We start from the raw sequence: 16,571 nt of genomic DNA on the forward strand, positions 1-16,571 counted from the left end.
GGCGTGTAGAGCGAGCACGCACTGGCGAGAACGGAATCAAAAGTCACCACGTTAATTTAATAATTAAGAGGTCATCATCCAAAAGAGGAAAAAACATCCCAATCTCCTGGTCAGGGAAATTTTTAGCAGAATCACGCGCATGACACAGTACACAGGGCGGAGAGTCCCCCTCTCTGAGCAGCTGACTCAGCCCAGCAGGACCCTGGGGCAGCTAAGATGGCAGCAGCTATAATACACATACTGTACTCTGTAAATCTTTATACATACACAAATACCCTGCCCGCGGTATCTGCTGGGGACCTGTGTAGTCGTCACAGCTGTAGGTACCCCCTCCAAAAAGAGACAGATTGCTGAGATGAGCCGCGCTCTGGTATCAGAAATAGCGTTACTTTCTGTGCACGTGGTCTGGATTGAGATGCTGATGAATGTCTCTTTCTCCCAACCTGGAAACCAGGCTATTTGCACGAGAGGAAAGCAGAAGGACAGACCTACATCTGTATTTGGTTCCTCTCCCAAAGTGGCTTATGCTTAGTGCAGATACATACAGACCTGGAAACACTACGGTGACACCTGCCTGGTCTAACACCCAGCTCATCTGATCAAAGATAACACGCCGAGATCAAAAAACACAGCTCTGGGACAATGCCACGTGCTGCCTGCACCATCTGAGTCCATGCGCTGGCTGCCGGTGTAATTTCTGTCTCGTATTAGCTAGATAGTGCTTTGTGGATTCTTCCACACACTTCTTTGGGTCCCAAAGTCACCATCATCTCAGCAACGCTTGGCCCATGCTGAAACACAAAAGAAGTCATTGTACAAATGGAAACTTAGACTTTTCAGCACGTGTTTATGCATCACAGATAGAGTGATTAGCTATCAGACTGCTGTTAGACCAAGGGTAGGGGTTTATTAGCAGTCTCAAAACAAGGGTTTGGGTTTTTTTTTTCCTGAAGTAAAAGGCTAAGCATGGTCAAACTGACCCAGGATGACTGATACCAAAGTGTACGCCAGGATTAGGTTTTGAAGAACTTTTGTAAAGCTTGGTTTTGAACTTTGTAAAAGCAGATTGCACACAAAACCCGTTTGCCCAAAACCTACAACCTTGCCAACACTCCCTATAGCTGGTCCAGAGGTTCTTCTGATTCAGATTCATGACCAGCATATTCACGCTTTGACAATTTCTGCCTTTCTGAAACTTTCAGAACAGCCTTTTCTTACAGATTTCATAAAATCATAGAATAGTTTGGGTTGGAAGGGACCTTTAAAGGTCATCTAGTCCAACCACATTCGCTCTTAACAGAAACTGACATCAGTTCTCGTGCGATGTCCGAATACCAGTATCTTGCTATCAGAGAGAAGATAGCTGGGTTTTGTTTTTTTTTTTCTAAAAAAAAAAAATAGTCCCAGCCTCAGAATTTTTATTTTTTTTTACCTGTTGCCCACTGAGAGCCAAGCGAAGGAGCTGCATCATGCTGCTATACTTAGTCTCTTTGGTTTGCTTCTGGAGGCTTCTCAGGTCTTTGTTCAGCTCCTCCATGCTCAAAACAGCTGCCTGCCTTGTCATGAGCCTTTAGGAAAGAAGATGCCCTTACAATCTAGGGACACCCAAAACACAGGATTCCTACCCAGAAATGACCAATGACCTTGATGACTAGCAGCTACCTCAGACTGGTTTTGCAAAATCTTCCAGGAACAGCAGCAGTTCAAGGTAAACTTCCCTGCCCTCCACTCCTGCCCTGTGCCAGGGCAGTGCCCCTGCTCGCTGCAGCGTTGGTTGCGCACGCGGGTCCCTCCCAGGCTGGCAAGTGGGACTGCTTTACCTCTACTGCTGCTGAAGGCTCTGGCTTGGGAAACCATGCCTTCCATCTGCTTCTGCTGAAGGCTCTACTTTGGGAAACCATGCCTTTCATCTGCTTCAGCAGCACCACAAGCAGAGTTTGTTCAGAAAACCAAGCATCAAGTTTAAATCACAAAATTATGCTGAGGACATGGAAAACCACAGGAAAAGCAGAAATTCTGATTTCTTTCTTAACAGTACGGGTTTCAGAGGTGCAAGAGCCATCACTGACACTACTCAGCTGTAGGTAGTGGTACTATTATCCCTCCAGGACAGCGAGGATTCTGACATTTAAATTGCCACCACTTGGATTCAGTTACCACTTAGCTGTGACAAATGATGGAGGGCAACCAACTTTACAGACAGCTGGAAGTAATAGCTCCATTTGCAGATACTGACACCTTAATTACTCCCAAATCTGTTTTTCAGGGCTCATTTTTGTCCAGATGTGAGGTCTGAACTGGAAAGGCGACTGACATACCACCCTGCATAGCTGCAAGCCGTGGAGCAGCACAGGGACATGGGGCAACAGTGAAATGTGTTGGCAAAACCCCACAGAAAGCACTGGCACAGGACTTTCCGCCATCCCAGCGATGTATCTGAGCAGATGGAACTACAGACTGCTAGCTAGAAACACAGAAACGGAAGCAGAAAAAGCCCCTCAGGGATGAGTTCTTCAGAAGTGACAGTGATTCCAGCAGGACACAAACTGGGTTCGTTCCAGAGACCCGGAAGTCTCAGTACACGATCTGAATACATGTTGACCAAAACCATCTTGTGCTTCTCCAGTTCGATGCTACAGCAGACAAAAGCACGGGAGATCAGGAGGCATGGGAAAACCCTGCTAACAGCGCTGCTTCGTTAGCGCCGTGCTGGCACACAAACTCTGCTGTGCTTGGTGCTTTACAAAATCCAGACGTGACAATTCTTGCTTGAGAGTATCGGTGTGAGCTTTCCCACTGGCAAGCTGCCTTTCGATTAAAACCACAGAATTTCTCATCAGTGATTAACTACAGCATGTTCCAAAGTAGAGCAAATTAAATAAGAACTATGAGCATGGCCAACATCACAGAGCAGCCAAGAGCAATGTGCTGGGGCAGGCAGGTGGCTGTGTACAAGCTGGGAAGAGACACTTACCCTAAGACTAGTTTTCCTATTTCATCTGCTTCTGCAGAAATAGTTTGTAGCTGCTCTCGGGACACCAAGGGTCTAACCCATAAGTAAGAATAATCAGATGACACCAGATTCTTCAGGAGGCTTATGTGACCCTGGAGAAAGAAAGTAAAGCTGTCAAGGCTGAGGGTTAAGCTGGAGGGGAGCAGACTCATCCTGTCTGGACTTCACAAACAGTCAGAGCAGGTCCAAACCAGATCGCTGTCTCGTACTCCGTACTGCTCAGAGGAAATGCAAGTTGCTGACGTTTAGGCAGCTGAGGTTTTCACACCTGTAACCACCTGGTGTGAGCAGGGACACAGAAGAAGCCCAAAGGGCCGCGGCTGTACCTGTGCTGCAGAGCCGCGTGCGGGCTGACTCAGAGCGAGCCCGGGGAAGTGGCTCGCCACGTTCAGCTGCAGCCAGTGGGAAGTCACATGAGTCACCCGTCCCGCTGCCACAGCAAAGCCTTCACGCTACAACAGTCGGCTCCCTTCCTGCCCCTACAAAGGCGGCTTTATTCTTCACTTATAGACACTTCACTTATAGACACTACAGCAGTATCCCAGGGGCAGACTGGGAAACAGCTGGCCTCACCCTCCTCCAGGCACTGGGAAGGGCCACAGTATCTTCTGTCTCCTTTGCAGCCAACCCTCTGCCACTTAACCGAGACCAGGGCTCCCAGTGCACAAATCCCGCTAGTTTAACCACCGAGCGCTTCAGCTACCTCTGCAAAGAGGTTGCTGTGACTCTGCTTCCAAAGATGGAGCAAAGCAGAAGTGCCTTACGCTGCTCAGTCAGCAAAAGCTAGAGGCGAGCAGTCTCCTGGCACAAGGGGCCCCGGGTGCTGGCCTTTCCCACCACTCTGCAAAGGCCACCGAGACATTCACTGTGCCCATTCCTACAGGTCAGGTAACCACCAGCCTTTGGCAGTCAGCAGGCACACGACCACTTGAGCCAGCAGTGGCAGCCATTTGCTGTTCACAAGCTGTGGAGCTTCAGAGCTCAGATCAAAGCAGTGCCCAGGACTCGGCTGAGTCTTCATCCAGGAATCCCACAAAACCTCAGCTCCCCAGAATGGTGACACAACGCTATCGCTGCTCATACTTTTCTCAGCAGGAGGACCCGCTCCATGTACTCCTTGTCTAGAACCTCTTGATCCACTTGTTGATCCCCATAGATGTGCTCCTCCACCAGCAACCGCAATTCTTTAATTAACTTCTGCCGCAGCCCTTCATCCTCAATGTGGCGGGTGAGGTGAATCCTGTAACAAAGAAGAAAGCTGCCTTTGGACTGCTTTGGGTTTAAATGCTCACGGCATTTACTAATTAAAACTGTAGAACTGCTAGAAAAGCAACTCTAAACCCCAGACAGACATTCTACAACAAAGCCTTTAGCTCTAGCTTGCCACAGTGAACAAAAGATGTGGTAGCCCTCAGCAGTACGACAGCCCTGCAGCACACGAGTGCAGTTGAAGAAGCCCCTTCTGGAAGCGCTGCCACTGTTTAGAGGTTATTTTGAATCTAAACTTAAGACCTTGCATCCTCCTAGCTACGCACTGTCTGCCCAGGTTTTTCCAGTGCACCCAGCACCAGTGTCCCGGCACAGGATGGGAGGAGGCAGGAACGGCGCAAGCAGAAGCTTACACGTCGTTGAGGTACAGCCACAAAGCCGCTGCACTGGGACCATGCTTGATCCAATAAACACCATCAGCAGCCAAAGCCAAGTGCTAGGGATAAATCCTCACAGATGTACGGATGATTAATTTTGCCGTTACCGCTGACATTTATACCTGTTGAATTCTGGGAGTTTTTCAAGATCCAGGAGGGCAGAGTGGGTTGTAATTCTGCCTATTTCAAACTGCGAGATCAGCTCCTCCAAGGTCCTCCCCATCTGCTTCTCTGCAAGATAACCAACAGGGGGATGACACATACCCACTCTCCGGCAGGGAACCAGCATCGCTGCTTTTCATTGCAAGCCCCAGGCTCAAGGCTGGGGCAGCAGCACGTCCAAAGAAGTGACCCAGAAGAGCGACTTTTCCCAGTGTTAACAGGAAGGCACCCCAGCAAGCAGGAGGGAACTTGTAGCAGGCATGTACGCGAAGCTGCCCTCTCCCTAAGGCCAGGCTCTGCTAACTGCTGGTGAGGAACTGGAACTGGGCCACTCTGCTTGGCGCTTCACTGGAACACCCCTTGCATCAGTCAGCCAAGAAGAAGTAACACTCAGCCAGGAGGCTCCACCGCCCAAGAAAGTGGAGCAGTGGAGCTTTCATTCCAAAGCAGCGTTCCCGAAACACAAGTTAATTGGTGATCTCCAGACAGCAAGAACAAAAGGAGACATTGACTCAACTTCTCGTGGTCTTTCAGGTTAAACAAGAAGTGTGACAGGCATAATACACGACACTGCAATAATTAACGAGAGAATACAAGTCTTCCCAAGAGTTCACAGACAGTTCCTTCACCCCAAGATGAACACTGTCCCAAGCAGAAACCCATTAAGCACCAGACTCAATGGAAATGGCCGCACAGAGGCAAAGATTCCCACCCTTCCAGCACACCACCGAGCCTTTCACAGCAGCTCTGGTGGCACTTCAGTGACAGACTGGTCACCTCACACCCATTTCCTGATTCCTTCAAACACTGTCAAAGTTCTCAGCTATTAAACGTAACCCCTTCCCCAAAGTCAGCACTGAGAAATGTCCTAGCAAGTACCGAGCCTTTGGTTACCTGTGAATCCAGAGCCACAGTTGGTTATGATGTCCAGGAGAGCCTCTGGCAAGTAGCCATCCCGAGCGAAATGCTCCAGAAAGATGTCCCCCTGCCTTTTGGACAGCTTGCCACCGTCTTTGTTCAGGAGCAGCGGGAGGTGACCAAACTGAGGGGGGTCCCAGCCAAAGGCTCTGTAGAGAAGGAGGTGCTTGGACGTCGAAGTCAGCCACTCAGTTCCCCGCAGAACGTGGCTGATGCCCATGTAATGGTCATCCACCACGTTGGCCAGGTGGTAAGTTGGGAAGCCATCCCCCTTGAGAATCACTGGGTCACCTTCCACGTCGGCCACTTCGTGCTTGTTCCAGCCATAGACCAGGTCCTGAAAGGGTTCCACCCCCTTCTCCAGCCGGAAGCGGACTACCCAGTCAAGGCCCTGTGACAGCTTCTCAGACACCTCTGTGGGCGACAGGTGCCGACACCGGTTGTCATAGCTTTGAGAAAGGAGAACAAAGGTCCCACTTCAATAATGGCCAACCCACCAGCCATTTTCACATTCCCAAAACTCTAAACTGATCCCTGAATTTTAGCTGTAACCTGCCCACTACATGTCCTCTCAAACCATCTCATCTCTGGAGGTCACTCCCCTACGCCTGTACGGGTCACGCTGGCTTCTCTCTCTACAGGCAGTGAGATTACAATCCCATTGCTGCGCACGTTGTCCTAAGTTTTCACAAGCGTGCAGCACAGGGAACCACTCAGGGGACAAGGAATCCCTACCGCGGGGTCTGCTGGCTCCGCAAAGCCTCCTTCTTCAGCAGTTCCAGGCGCTGAGGGGTGCAGAAGCAGCGGTACGCCGCGCCTCTCTCCAGAAGCACATCACTGGCTCTCCTGTAAAGGTCAAGTCTCTGCGACTGCTGGTAGGGTCCAAAGGAACCGCCACGGCGAGGACTCTCATCAGGGGGAATACCTGAAATATCAGTATGACGGGGCTGAAAAAGCCTGTAAAAAGGCAGAGAGAAACCCGCCATTGGAGCAGACTGCATGAACGCACAACAGCAGGGTTCTGGACAGCATCCAAAGATGGTTTCTGCTCCTGGACAGCCAACTAACGGCATCTGGCTCGCACAGGAGTCAGATTCCCCTGGACTCTGAAGATAAACAGCAGCCAACCTCTTCAGAATTCAGAGAACTGTGCGTAAAGCAACGATCAGAAAAAAAGCACCAGAGCCTGCTAAATAGCTGAGTGGCTCTGATACACTACTTAGAGCAACATGTGGTCAGGTGTACGCACAGAAATACAGCATCCGCCTGTTCTATAGTAAAGGACGCCCAGACCGCCGAAACGCCGTTCAGACCTTGGCCAATTATTTTACCTGCTCCGAATTTATTACTCACTGGCAAAGTGCTAGTCCCTTAAAGCTTACCTACCCATTAATCGCAGCACCGGTGGGATCTGGCTCTTAAATTATCATAATTCTGTACTCTAAAAGCACCTCACTTTTAGTTCTTAAGCTCAACAAGAGCAGAGGATTGAAATGAAAACGGATACCTCCAGGTCCCTTTTAGCAAACACTCCTTGTACAAACAACTGATCTGTTTACAGCGAGGTCTGCGAGCTCCAACTTCCGACCTTTCCACCACGTCTCTCGCGCACAACCTTCGCTACAGCTGCACAGTGCGCCACTTGCACAGATCTGGCTCTTTCCGTGTCAGGTATCACAGCCAAAAGAAACCAAGCCTAACCAGTTATTTCTGCTACAAAGCATTCTTCTGGCAGGACCTTCCTGCTGCCTAGCTGTAGAAATATCTACATTTCAACTAATTCATCACCCGAGACGCTGCACAGCTTGCTATCACGCAGAACGCTCTTGATTTGGGTATCGTTAATCTTTAAAAAGAACAGAATATGTCAGTAAGCAAAAAATGAAAGATGTCTGCAAATACCTGCCCAATCCAGCATATCTTCTATTCCTTCTGCAGCTCCAGGCACCACTCGATTTTGATCTGTATCCTCCACTCTCAGAATAAAGGTCCCTTGGTGTTTTTTGGCAAAAATGTAATTGTACAAAGCGGTCCGAAGGCCACCCAAATGCAGAAAACCTGTTAGCACAAGGGAATCGGAGGAGATGACAATCAGCAAGGCCCAGTAAAGAGATTTTTAAACAGAGCTGGAAGGGCAACGCCACCTGCAATGGAAACCGAGATGAAAGCCCAGCTGGGGTCAGGAGGTGTGCTGCGCAGGGACGCTGCCCGGCTTCGCGGGCCCTCGCCACGGAACCGAGGGACAGGTAGTGGCCTTGCACGAACGCGTTCCCTGAAGTGACCTGCAAATCACGTAAGCTGGCACGTGTGAGGAAACAGCGTTGTCGTGGTGTTTCCCAAGAAGGGACTGCACACCTCGCCCGGACCGCTGAAGTGACACAACCGGCTGCAGCGTCGTCACGGGACCGCCAGACTGGTTTGGGTGGAAGGGACCGCTAAAGGCCACCCAGTCCAGCCCCTCTGCCAGGAGCAGGGCCATCTCCAACCAGATCAGGTTGCTCAGAGCCCCGGCCAACCTGGCCTTGAACGTTTCCAGGGATGGGGCATCCACCGCCTCTCCGGGCACCAGCGCCGCACCACCCCCATGGGCCGGATCCAAACCCGCCTCGTTCCGGCTTCAGTCGGGGCCCACAGGGCCAGGTTTCCACACCGAGAGGGCGCGGGGAGCTCCCGGCAGGAGCCCCCTCGGAGCGGGCAGGGCCCTCGGACCCCGCAGCCGCCCCCCGCCCCCGCTCAAGTGTTTCAATTCACGTTTTCCAGCCCAAAGCACCGCTCCCGCCCGCAGCGGAGCCCCCGGGGGGCGGGGGGCCGGGCGTTACCTGTGGGGCTGGGCCCGAACCGCACCCGCGGGCCCGGCCCCGGGCCCCGCTCCGGCCCCGCCGCGCCCCGCAGCGCCCGCAGCGCTCGCGCCATCCCGCCGCGCCGCCCGCGCTGCTTCCGCCCCGGCGCGCGCAGCCAATCGCCTGGCCCGCAGCGGCCGGGGGGGCGGGGCGTCCCGTAAAGGCGCCGCCACCCTCCTCCCGCTGCCCTGCGGCGCCGGCAGCGCGGGGCGGGGCGGGGCCGCCGCGGGTCCCGGCAGCGAGGGGGCCTGGGCGCCCGGAAGGGCTGGCAGCGGTGGGGACGGCCCTACCCGCGTCCCGGGGCGGTGCTGTCGGGGCCCCGGGGGTGCGGCCTGCGGGGTCCGCACCGCCCACCGGGCCGGGAAGGGACGGGCTACGGGAGCCGGCGCGGCCCAGTAGGCCTCGGCGGGCGTTTCCCGGCGTGCCCCGCGGCAGATTGTACACAATCATCATGGCCGCCGCCTCCGCCGCCGCCGATGGTAGGAGCCCGCGGTCCCGGCGGCGGGGCGAGGCGGCGGGCGGCAGGCGGCAGCGCGGGGTGGGGCGGGGAGGCGAAGCGAAGCGGGGCGGGGCGGGGCGGGGCAGGGCAGGGCGGCGCGGGGAGCCGGCCTCGGGCAGTCTGCGGGCGGAGCTCCGGGGCGGGAGCGGGGCCGGGCCGGGGCAGCCTCCCTCCCGCCGGCCGGGCTCTTCCTGTCCGCTCGCCCCCAGGTGCCGGGGAGCCGGGCATGGAGGCGCAGGAGCTGGCGCTGGGCTGCGGCAGAGAGGGCGGCTCGCCGGCGGCGGGGGGCTCTCCGGAGGGCGAGGAGCGCCGGGATTCCCCGCAGGCGTCTGTCAGCAACGGCGGCGAGGCAGAGAGCGGGAAGGAGCTGGTGGAGCTGAAGGTTATCTGGAACAAGAACAAGTACGACGTGAAGTTCTGCCTGGACAGCACGGGGGCCGAGCTGAAGCAGAAGATCCACTCGCTTACAGGTCTGTGGGGGCTGCCGCCGCCTCTCCCGCCTCGGCCCGCGCCTCCGCTCCCCGCTGCCAGGCGGTCTCGTAATCGCTGTTCTTGCCTCTTAGGCCTTCCACCTGCTATGCAGAAAGTTATGTTCAAGGGACTTCTACCAGAGGAGAAAACGTTGCGGGAAATCAAAGTAACAAATGGAGCGAAAATAATGGTTGTAGGCTCTACCATCAATGATGTTCTGGCAGTAAACACACCCAAAGAAGCTGCACAACAGGAGGTCAAAGCTGAAGAAAATAAAAAGGAGCCACTGTGCAGACAAAAGGTTATTAATGTCTCAGTGATTCCTGGGGGAGCGGTAGGATTTACGCGGTTCTCTTGTAGTACTCTGCAGTCGCCTTTGGGTCTGTTCCTCCTCAAAGCAGGCTGGGGTTTCTTTTCTCGCCGCTAAGTGATCGAAGGGCTCTGTGCAGAGGAGTTCTCGCAGCAGAAAAACATTTAGCCTAGCGGAGGCTAGGGCTTTGCAAGACACCGCTTGTGCTGGCCAGGCACAGCCTAGCATTTCAGATGAGAAACAGTAAATAATAGAAGTTTTTCACAGTTGTTGGCTCAAATGCGGTCTAGATTATTTCTCTCTAAAAAATAATAAATTTTTATTGGCGTAAAAAAACTTGATCTCCAAAAGCTGCCTTTAAAATGAACACCAAGAGAGCAGTTCCTTCAGCTGTCCCGGCACTGGAGGGCACATGGATGAACTCCTCTCGCCTTGCAATGCAGCCTCCGAGTAGGACGGGAAGCACAGCGCAGCGAAGTTTGGTGCGGTGGCAGTGCTGCAGTGTTGTGGGGCTGATAAAGGATTTTCAGCTCAAGGTATTGCCGGCCCAGTACCTTCCTCAAAATAAATTTGATTAAAAATTAAGCTGTTCATTACTGAACTGCAACCTTTATGAGACATGCGTTTATTTCTCTGTAATTTATCATAGTTCACGTTCACTGTAAGTTCCATCATTGTTTAAAGGCACTCAGCCACTTACAAGCTGTGAGCGTGGTTTTCTGGGTTACTGCTGCTCTAGTCTGTTGGGGTTTGTTGCTCTGTGGCGGTATGTTGTGCTGTCAGACATGGAGGGTGTTACACCTCACTGTTAAACTGCCGTGCCAAGTGCGCGGTTCAGCGTGTACGATACTGAAGTGGGACTCGGGATTCTTTAATTTTTGCTGGATTTGTATTTATGTATGTTCTAGAGGGGATAACCCCCCATGCATTATTGCGTTCATTTATGAAATTTCTTTAGACTGTCGTAGAAAGTGCTCGGTTAACTTTGAAAATTAACCGTTTCCTGTGAGTAGTCCTTGACTGTCTCTTAGTGCTATAGGGATACAGTCAAGGGCGCAGCTGGAAGTAAACTGAAAGACTCTGTTGGGTTTCTGTAAATTCTAATTTCTGTTTTTATGTTGTAGCAACACAGAAAAGTATTGGATAAAGGAAAACCGGATGATGTGATGCCTTCTGTGAAAGGTGTTCAGGTGAGTAGATAAGTAGTTGAGACGTTGTCATAATCAGAAAAGAGACCTCTCTGTGGGGTGAGACCTCTCTTTGCTGGTTCAATCATTCGTTGCTAACTTAGCAGGAAACTGGAAAGATGGATCGTCCTTATGCTTAGAAAGTTACGATAACGCAGCTTTTCCTGCCGTGCCTTACTATGTTGCCTCTTTGTAGGAGCACCTGCCGACAGTGCCGTTATCTGGCATGTACAACAAGTCAGGGGGGAAAGTAAGATTGACCTTTAAACTTGAGCAAGACCAGCTATGGATTGGTACAAAAGGTGAGCAGCGCTAAAACTCTGACGTGAATGATTGATAACTGGGCTGTGAGTGAATTGTGTTAACTAGAAATAGCTTCTGGTGTGATTAAATTGTGTTTAGGGAATAATGTTGGTGTTGTAATACTTCAGAACTCAATTTTGCTTCCTTTTCTCAGAAGCCATTCTCCCAGATCATTGACTGTTACTTTATGTTTTACTTCTGTTCTTGGAAAAGCTGAGTTCAGTTGTGCCAGTAGAGTAGTGTCCCGATCTGCTGTCCCTCGCTCCAGTTGTAAATTGCAGTGTTTGGCATTTCTAGCGTATCTCAACAGCACTCCGTAAACGTTGGCTTGATGCCAGCTCACGCAGAGGCTCAGTGACTTGGCTGAGACGCAACAGGGAATCTCAGAACTGGGATTAAAACCGGGAGTGCTGGCATCTCTGTCATTATCTGCCCTTCCAACCAAAATTAGTTGGGTGTCCTGTTTCAGTGATGTACAACTGCAGAAGCTCTGGCATGTGTTGCTGTGCGGAGGAGTCAGTTTCCCGTCTTGAGTGTCGCCAGGAGCTGAAAGCGCTGTGGTGATAACGTGCATTGCTGGGGACGTCTCGGATAACCCTGCCTCCGAAGGAAGCTGTGCTCCTTTAGTTTGGACAGGATGGGGCAATGTTATAATGATGAGCAAGAGGAACAGAAGTGCTTGCTCACTGTCCCAGTAAAGTAACCGAACTGGCTGGTAATACTAGCTTTGGGCAGCACATTATTTCCAAAGTAAGCAGAAACCTTGGAAGCTTTTGGCCTTTCCTTTCTAGGACAGATTTGACTGTGAAGATTTGTCTGGCTTTAAAACCTCTGTTGGTTCCAGTTGCAGCGATATTTCTCCTGGGCTAAGTGATGGAGCGAGGCACTGGGGTTTTTCTCCTCTGTAGGTTGGGCAGGCATATCTTGTTGTTACTGATAATGTGTTCTAAATACACGCTCGGTATTTAGGTAATTAATCTTCTTCCTTCAGCTTCTAGACGAGTTTCAAGTTTAGTATTTCTGAAGTGTTCTACATTAGTGTTTCTTAAGCTGTGAAATATGATTCTTCTTGTAGTCATCTGTCTTTCATGTAACCTGTTTCCCTGCTTCTCAAAATTAGCAGCAGCTTAACCTCCTCTAGGGAAGGGCTGCAATTGCTGGCTGTTGTTGGGAAAAACTCCTTCCTGCTCTGAGAAATTCATGACAGATGCCAGCATGGACTAGAGTAAATCCAACTGGCTGTTAACACAGTTTTTCACTTGCTAGTCCCGGGAAGTTGAAAGTGATTCTTCCCCCACCCAGCCTCCCTGTGCTTCACAGATCGCTCTGTACATTTTTGTCCTCTAAAGTTTGGTGCAGGTAGATGTTTCGCAGTTGCTCTGTCGTTTTCATAGAGGCATTGATGATATGGGTGCGTCTGTTGCTGAGATATTCTGAAGAGTAATTGATTTGCAGGATCCTAAATGCGTGAAAAGTAAGATTTTTACTCAATGAATGAATACCGTGAGTCTGACGGGGGTAGTTTGGAGCCACCTTAGTCACAGCACTGAGGTACAGAATGTTTGTCTTTACATCATTAAGTTTGTCTCCTCTGTGCCTTCTTTAGGTAGGTGCTTTTTTTCTGGATCACACAAATTGGATACATCTAAGGACATCATAGTTCTGCTTGTTCTTTGTAGAGTGTTTATGGTGTTCTCTGTCTTGTATCCAAGAAGATAATTTCAGGCTGACACTGAAAGGGAGTTAAGCCTTCAGAAAGAAGTGAGGACAGAGCTGAGACAGAAGTCGTCTGCCGTGAACCATGTACTTTGTCATTTTTGTCGGTTACCTCTGGCTGCCTGACGTTACTCTGTCATGTAATTGGAGTCATCTTTCTTTTTTTTTCTTCAGTCTCTCTTTTTATTTCTTTCCCTATTTACTCTTTAATATTTCCTTCCTTGTGCTTTTACAGTAACAGTTGAACACTGCCTCGGGTAAAACCAGGACTGGGCTTTCAAAGTGTTAGCCTGTCTTCTTTCAGCTTTTTCAGTCTTGTCATTTTTACAGAGCTCAGTATAATCCTTGGTAGTCAGTCGTGAGTATTCTTACTCGTGGACCAGCTCTCACTGTGGCAAGTAGTCCTGCTGGTCCAAGAGGAGTTCCTTGTGGGGAAACATTAAATAAAGGCAAGGCTTTCCACTCGCTCACTTCAGGCCCCGATCGGGTACGCTGAAGTACTTAACATGATGCAGACATAAAATGTGAGGAACCGTGTGGTTCAGTTTGGGATTCCTTTAAATCATTAGCGCGCCAGCTGTGGGGTGTGTGGTAATGTGGAAGACGAGCTTCTCGGCAGCAGGTATCCAAAGGCCATCCAAAGAGGAGACTGCTGACGTGAGCTTTTGGAAGTAGTGGAGCTGGTATCTGAAATTACGATGAAGTACTGCTTCTTTGTGTATCAGAAATAATACTTTGATCAATTTTAATGTAGAGAGAACAGAAAAGTTACCCATGGGGTCCATTAAAAACGTGGTGAGTGAACCTATTGAAGGACATGAGGACTATCACATGATGGTAAGTAATGTCTCTACTTTAATAATCCCGTTTAATTTCTTTATGCAAATACACAGAAGTGAGGCTTTTAAACCAGAGCAAGTCGGAGATGAGCAGTGATTCCAGCCTCATGTGTTGTGGAAGGTGGGAATGTGGACGTGGTCTGCTGTCACAGGGGAAATATTTTGGGTGGCATACTGAATATCTGCCACTTTGGGCATATCTGGGCGGGCTTCACACAGCGTTAGTGCCTAAGCATTATTTCGTATCTTCTGTCTTGTGACAGCGGTACAACAGCAAAAACACCCGCTATATATCTCATGATTTCTTACTGTTAATGATATTTCCCTGTATCTAATATAATTTCAGCTTTCTGTTGTATTTGTGTAAACGACAGGCCTTGCTGGAGGTTTAAAAAAAAAGTTATTTGATGCTGTAATTATTTTTTTTCACACGTGTAATTTTCTGAAAAACTGGTATTGGGTCTAGAGAAGAAATACGTTTAAGAAGAGAGCAGTGCTAATTCTGCTGAATTTTTGGCTGTTTCTTTTAATTTGTGGGTTTTCTTGATGTCTTCCTTTCCAAAGTACAGTAACTAACTTTTAATGTTGGAGTAAGTTCCTTATATGAGTCTGTTTCCTTCGTTAGGGGAAGAAAGGGGAAATACTGTACCTTAAAATTATTGTCTGCAGGAGGTGCTGATCTAGCCTTTGTCCAAATACTTGATTTTTGATCACCCTTGTAGGAAAATATCCCCTTCAGAATGTGATACAATGAATCCTTACCTTAAAGCAAGGATGGAGGTTATTGGCACACCGTGGTGCTCCTCCTATTTATGCTGACATTACTTGAGAATAGGACATCATGTCTAAATCTGAAATGCTGTGAGATGGCTGTGAAAGCATGGTCTTTGTCTTATTTAGTTCCTGTTTGACTTCTCAACTCTGTGCATTCCGGTCATTTCTTTAGAGACTTTGAGTTATGCTTCAGATTCTGTCTCCCAGAGTAACTTCTTCAGATTCTTGACTGGCCAGGAGTTTTTGTTGCTGCTATGGTATTGTAAAAGGAAAGAGCTCATAATTTTAGCTGGTACTTTGCAGCTCTTTTTTTTTCTCTGAGGAACGTTTTTTAATTGCTTATCAAATAACTGTAGCGTCCTCCAAGTGTCTGGCGGAGGCAGCAGGTGTAACAGGCGGCTCTCATTCTGCAGCAGGTGAGGTGTATCTGTCGGCTGGTGTAAGCTGTTCCATTTCCCGTTTGTAAATGTTGTCGTTTTTAACTTTGCAGGCATTTCAGCTGGGCCCAACAGAAGCGTCTTACTACTGGGTCTATTGGGTACCAACTCAGTATGTTGATGCAATCAAAGACACGGTGCTGGGAAAGTGGCAGTATTTTTGAAAGCACGCTCACCTCTGGCACAGGAAAATGGCACAAAGCTAAGGACACTGCTGGGAGAGGCCTCCAACGTCCCTGGATGTGATAGTCCTGGAACTTATTAATAAAATATGATAAATGAGGCATTGATGGAAGCCAGAGGTGATGTTCTTTCACCATTAGTTTACTTTTAACTTAAAAATTTCACCATCCCTTTTCTGCAGTCAGCTTCAACCATATTTAAAGCAAATACAATGGAAATCAATAAATGTTAATTCACCAAGTATTGTGTGTAATACACTTAAATCTGCTGAGAGCTGATCTTCCGAGTTAGTTTTAAAAAGAAAATATTGCAATGTATTATTGAGGATTTTTTACATGGTTTGAACAAAAACAAATATTTTCATAATCTTTCAGTTACAAGCATTAGACTTAATTTAGTTACTTGGTTGTGACTGAGAATTTCAGAAACAGTTTTTTAAAAATAAACTTTAAGCAGTATGCAAAATTGATGTTTAGTAAGCCATATTCTGCTGGCCCTTTTATTTCAGGTTTGACTCCTTGGTAGCAAAACTTTTTGTTTGTTTTTAACCCAAAGATGCCCTGCATTTTTTTTTTTTTGTCCTCTCCTTTTTTTTTTCTCCTCAGTAACCAGAAGCCCTGGGTTGGTGCTCTGTGTAGCGTGTTTGCAGCAGATGAATACCGCTGTGGATGTTTTGTGGTCGCAATGACCCAGTGCTGCTTCCTGCCCCTTTCATGCCGTTAGCTGTTCCCCTCTCACCTGCATTCCTCTCTGCTCCTGTTCTGCCCCCTGCCCTGGGGCTGCTACATTTTTCGGAGCGTTTTCTTCCTCATGCATGTTGCAGTCCAGAATCATTTTGCAGCTATTGTGATGACACTTAACTGTTTGACTGAAAAAAAACCAAACCAGCCCAACTCTGGAGTGCACTGCGTAATGCTGTCTGGCATGAGCAGGGTGAAGCAGTGGCACAGATCTCACCAAAGGGTGGGAACCAGAGACCTTCCTGCCTTGTCTGGGGGTTGGGGGAGCGGGGAAGAGCAGCTCGGATGCTGTTTTGGATTCTAAATACCTGCAGCAGTCTTTTGTGACCTGGATTTGAAAATGTAGAGTTATCTCTTTCAGTGAATCTTACCAAATTTAGGATATCTATCCAGCAACTGAGCTTTTGAAATTTAAATCACCTTTCAGCTTTTCTCTTGCTCAAGTTTACAGGAAGTTCTTGCATCTCGTCCTGCCTGAAACAGTGCTCCTGGCCTTTGGTTTGTGATGTTCTGCGTGTCATCTCAGCGATTCA

At 49.4% G+C, this 16,571-nt stretch overlaps 2 protein-coding genes across 4 annotated transcripts; one reads left to right on the forward strand and one right to left on the reverse strand.

Annotated features, from left to right (window-relative positions):
• Nucleotides 1–36: 36 nt before the first annotated feature.
• On the reverse strand, nucleotides 37–9,032 carry EARS2 (glutamyl-tRNA synthetase 2, mitochondrial). 2 transcript variants are annotated; one of them, XM_086760250.1, is made up of 9 exons: nucleotides 8,870–9,032; nucleotides 7,642–7,797; nucleotides 6,475–6,664; nucleotides 5,716–6,188; nucleotides 4,782–4,890; nucleotides 4,097–4,253; nucleotides 2,975–3,105; nucleotides 1,433–1,568; nucleotides 37–791 (listed from the first exon to the last, which is right to left on the reverse strand). In XM_086760250.1, exons 1-9 carry the CDS (start codon nucleotides 9,030–9,032, stop codon nucleotides 708–710), a joined length of 1,599 nt encoding a protein of 532 aa, XP_086616376.1. In that variant the 3' UTR covers nucleotides 37–707. The 2 variants fall into 2 exon arrangements, with proteins under 2 accessions (XP_086616376.1, XP_086616377.1); XM_086760251.1 differs by lacking the exon at nucleotides 8,870–9,032 and adding an exon at nucleotides 8,559–8,652.
• Nucleotides 8,933–15,539, forward strand: UBFD1 (ubiquitin family domain containing 1). Of its 2 annotated transcripts, XM_086760254.1 has the most exons (7): nucleotides 8,933–9,058; nucleotides 9,288–9,548; nucleotides 9,642–9,850; nucleotides 10,984–11,049; nucleotides 11,243–11,348; nucleotides 13,820–13,902; nucleotides 15,169–15,539. In XM_086760254.1, exons 1-7 carry the CDS (start codon nucleotides 9,031–9,033, stop codon nucleotides 15,277–15,279), a joined length of 864 nt encoding a protein of 287 aa, XP_086616380.1. In that variant the 5' UTR covers nucleotides 8,933–9,030; the 3' UTR covers nucleotides 15,280–15,539. The 2 variants fall into 2 exon arrangements, with proteins under 2 accessions (XP_086616380.1, XP_086616379.1); XM_086760253.1 differs by lacking the exon at nucleotides 13,820–13,902.
• The last annotated feature ends 1,032 nt before the right edge of the window (nucleotides 15,540–16,571 follow it).

Source organism: Chlamydotis macqueenii, chromosome 15 (assembly GCF_036417535.1).
Source record: "Chlamydotis macqueenii isolate bChlMac1 chromosome 15, bChlMac1.mat, whole genome shotgun sequence".
In the NCBI taxonomy this organism is placed as follows: domain Eukaryota; kingdom Metazoa; phylum Chordata; class Aves; order Otidiformes; family Otididae; genus Chlamydotis; species Chlamydotis macqueenii.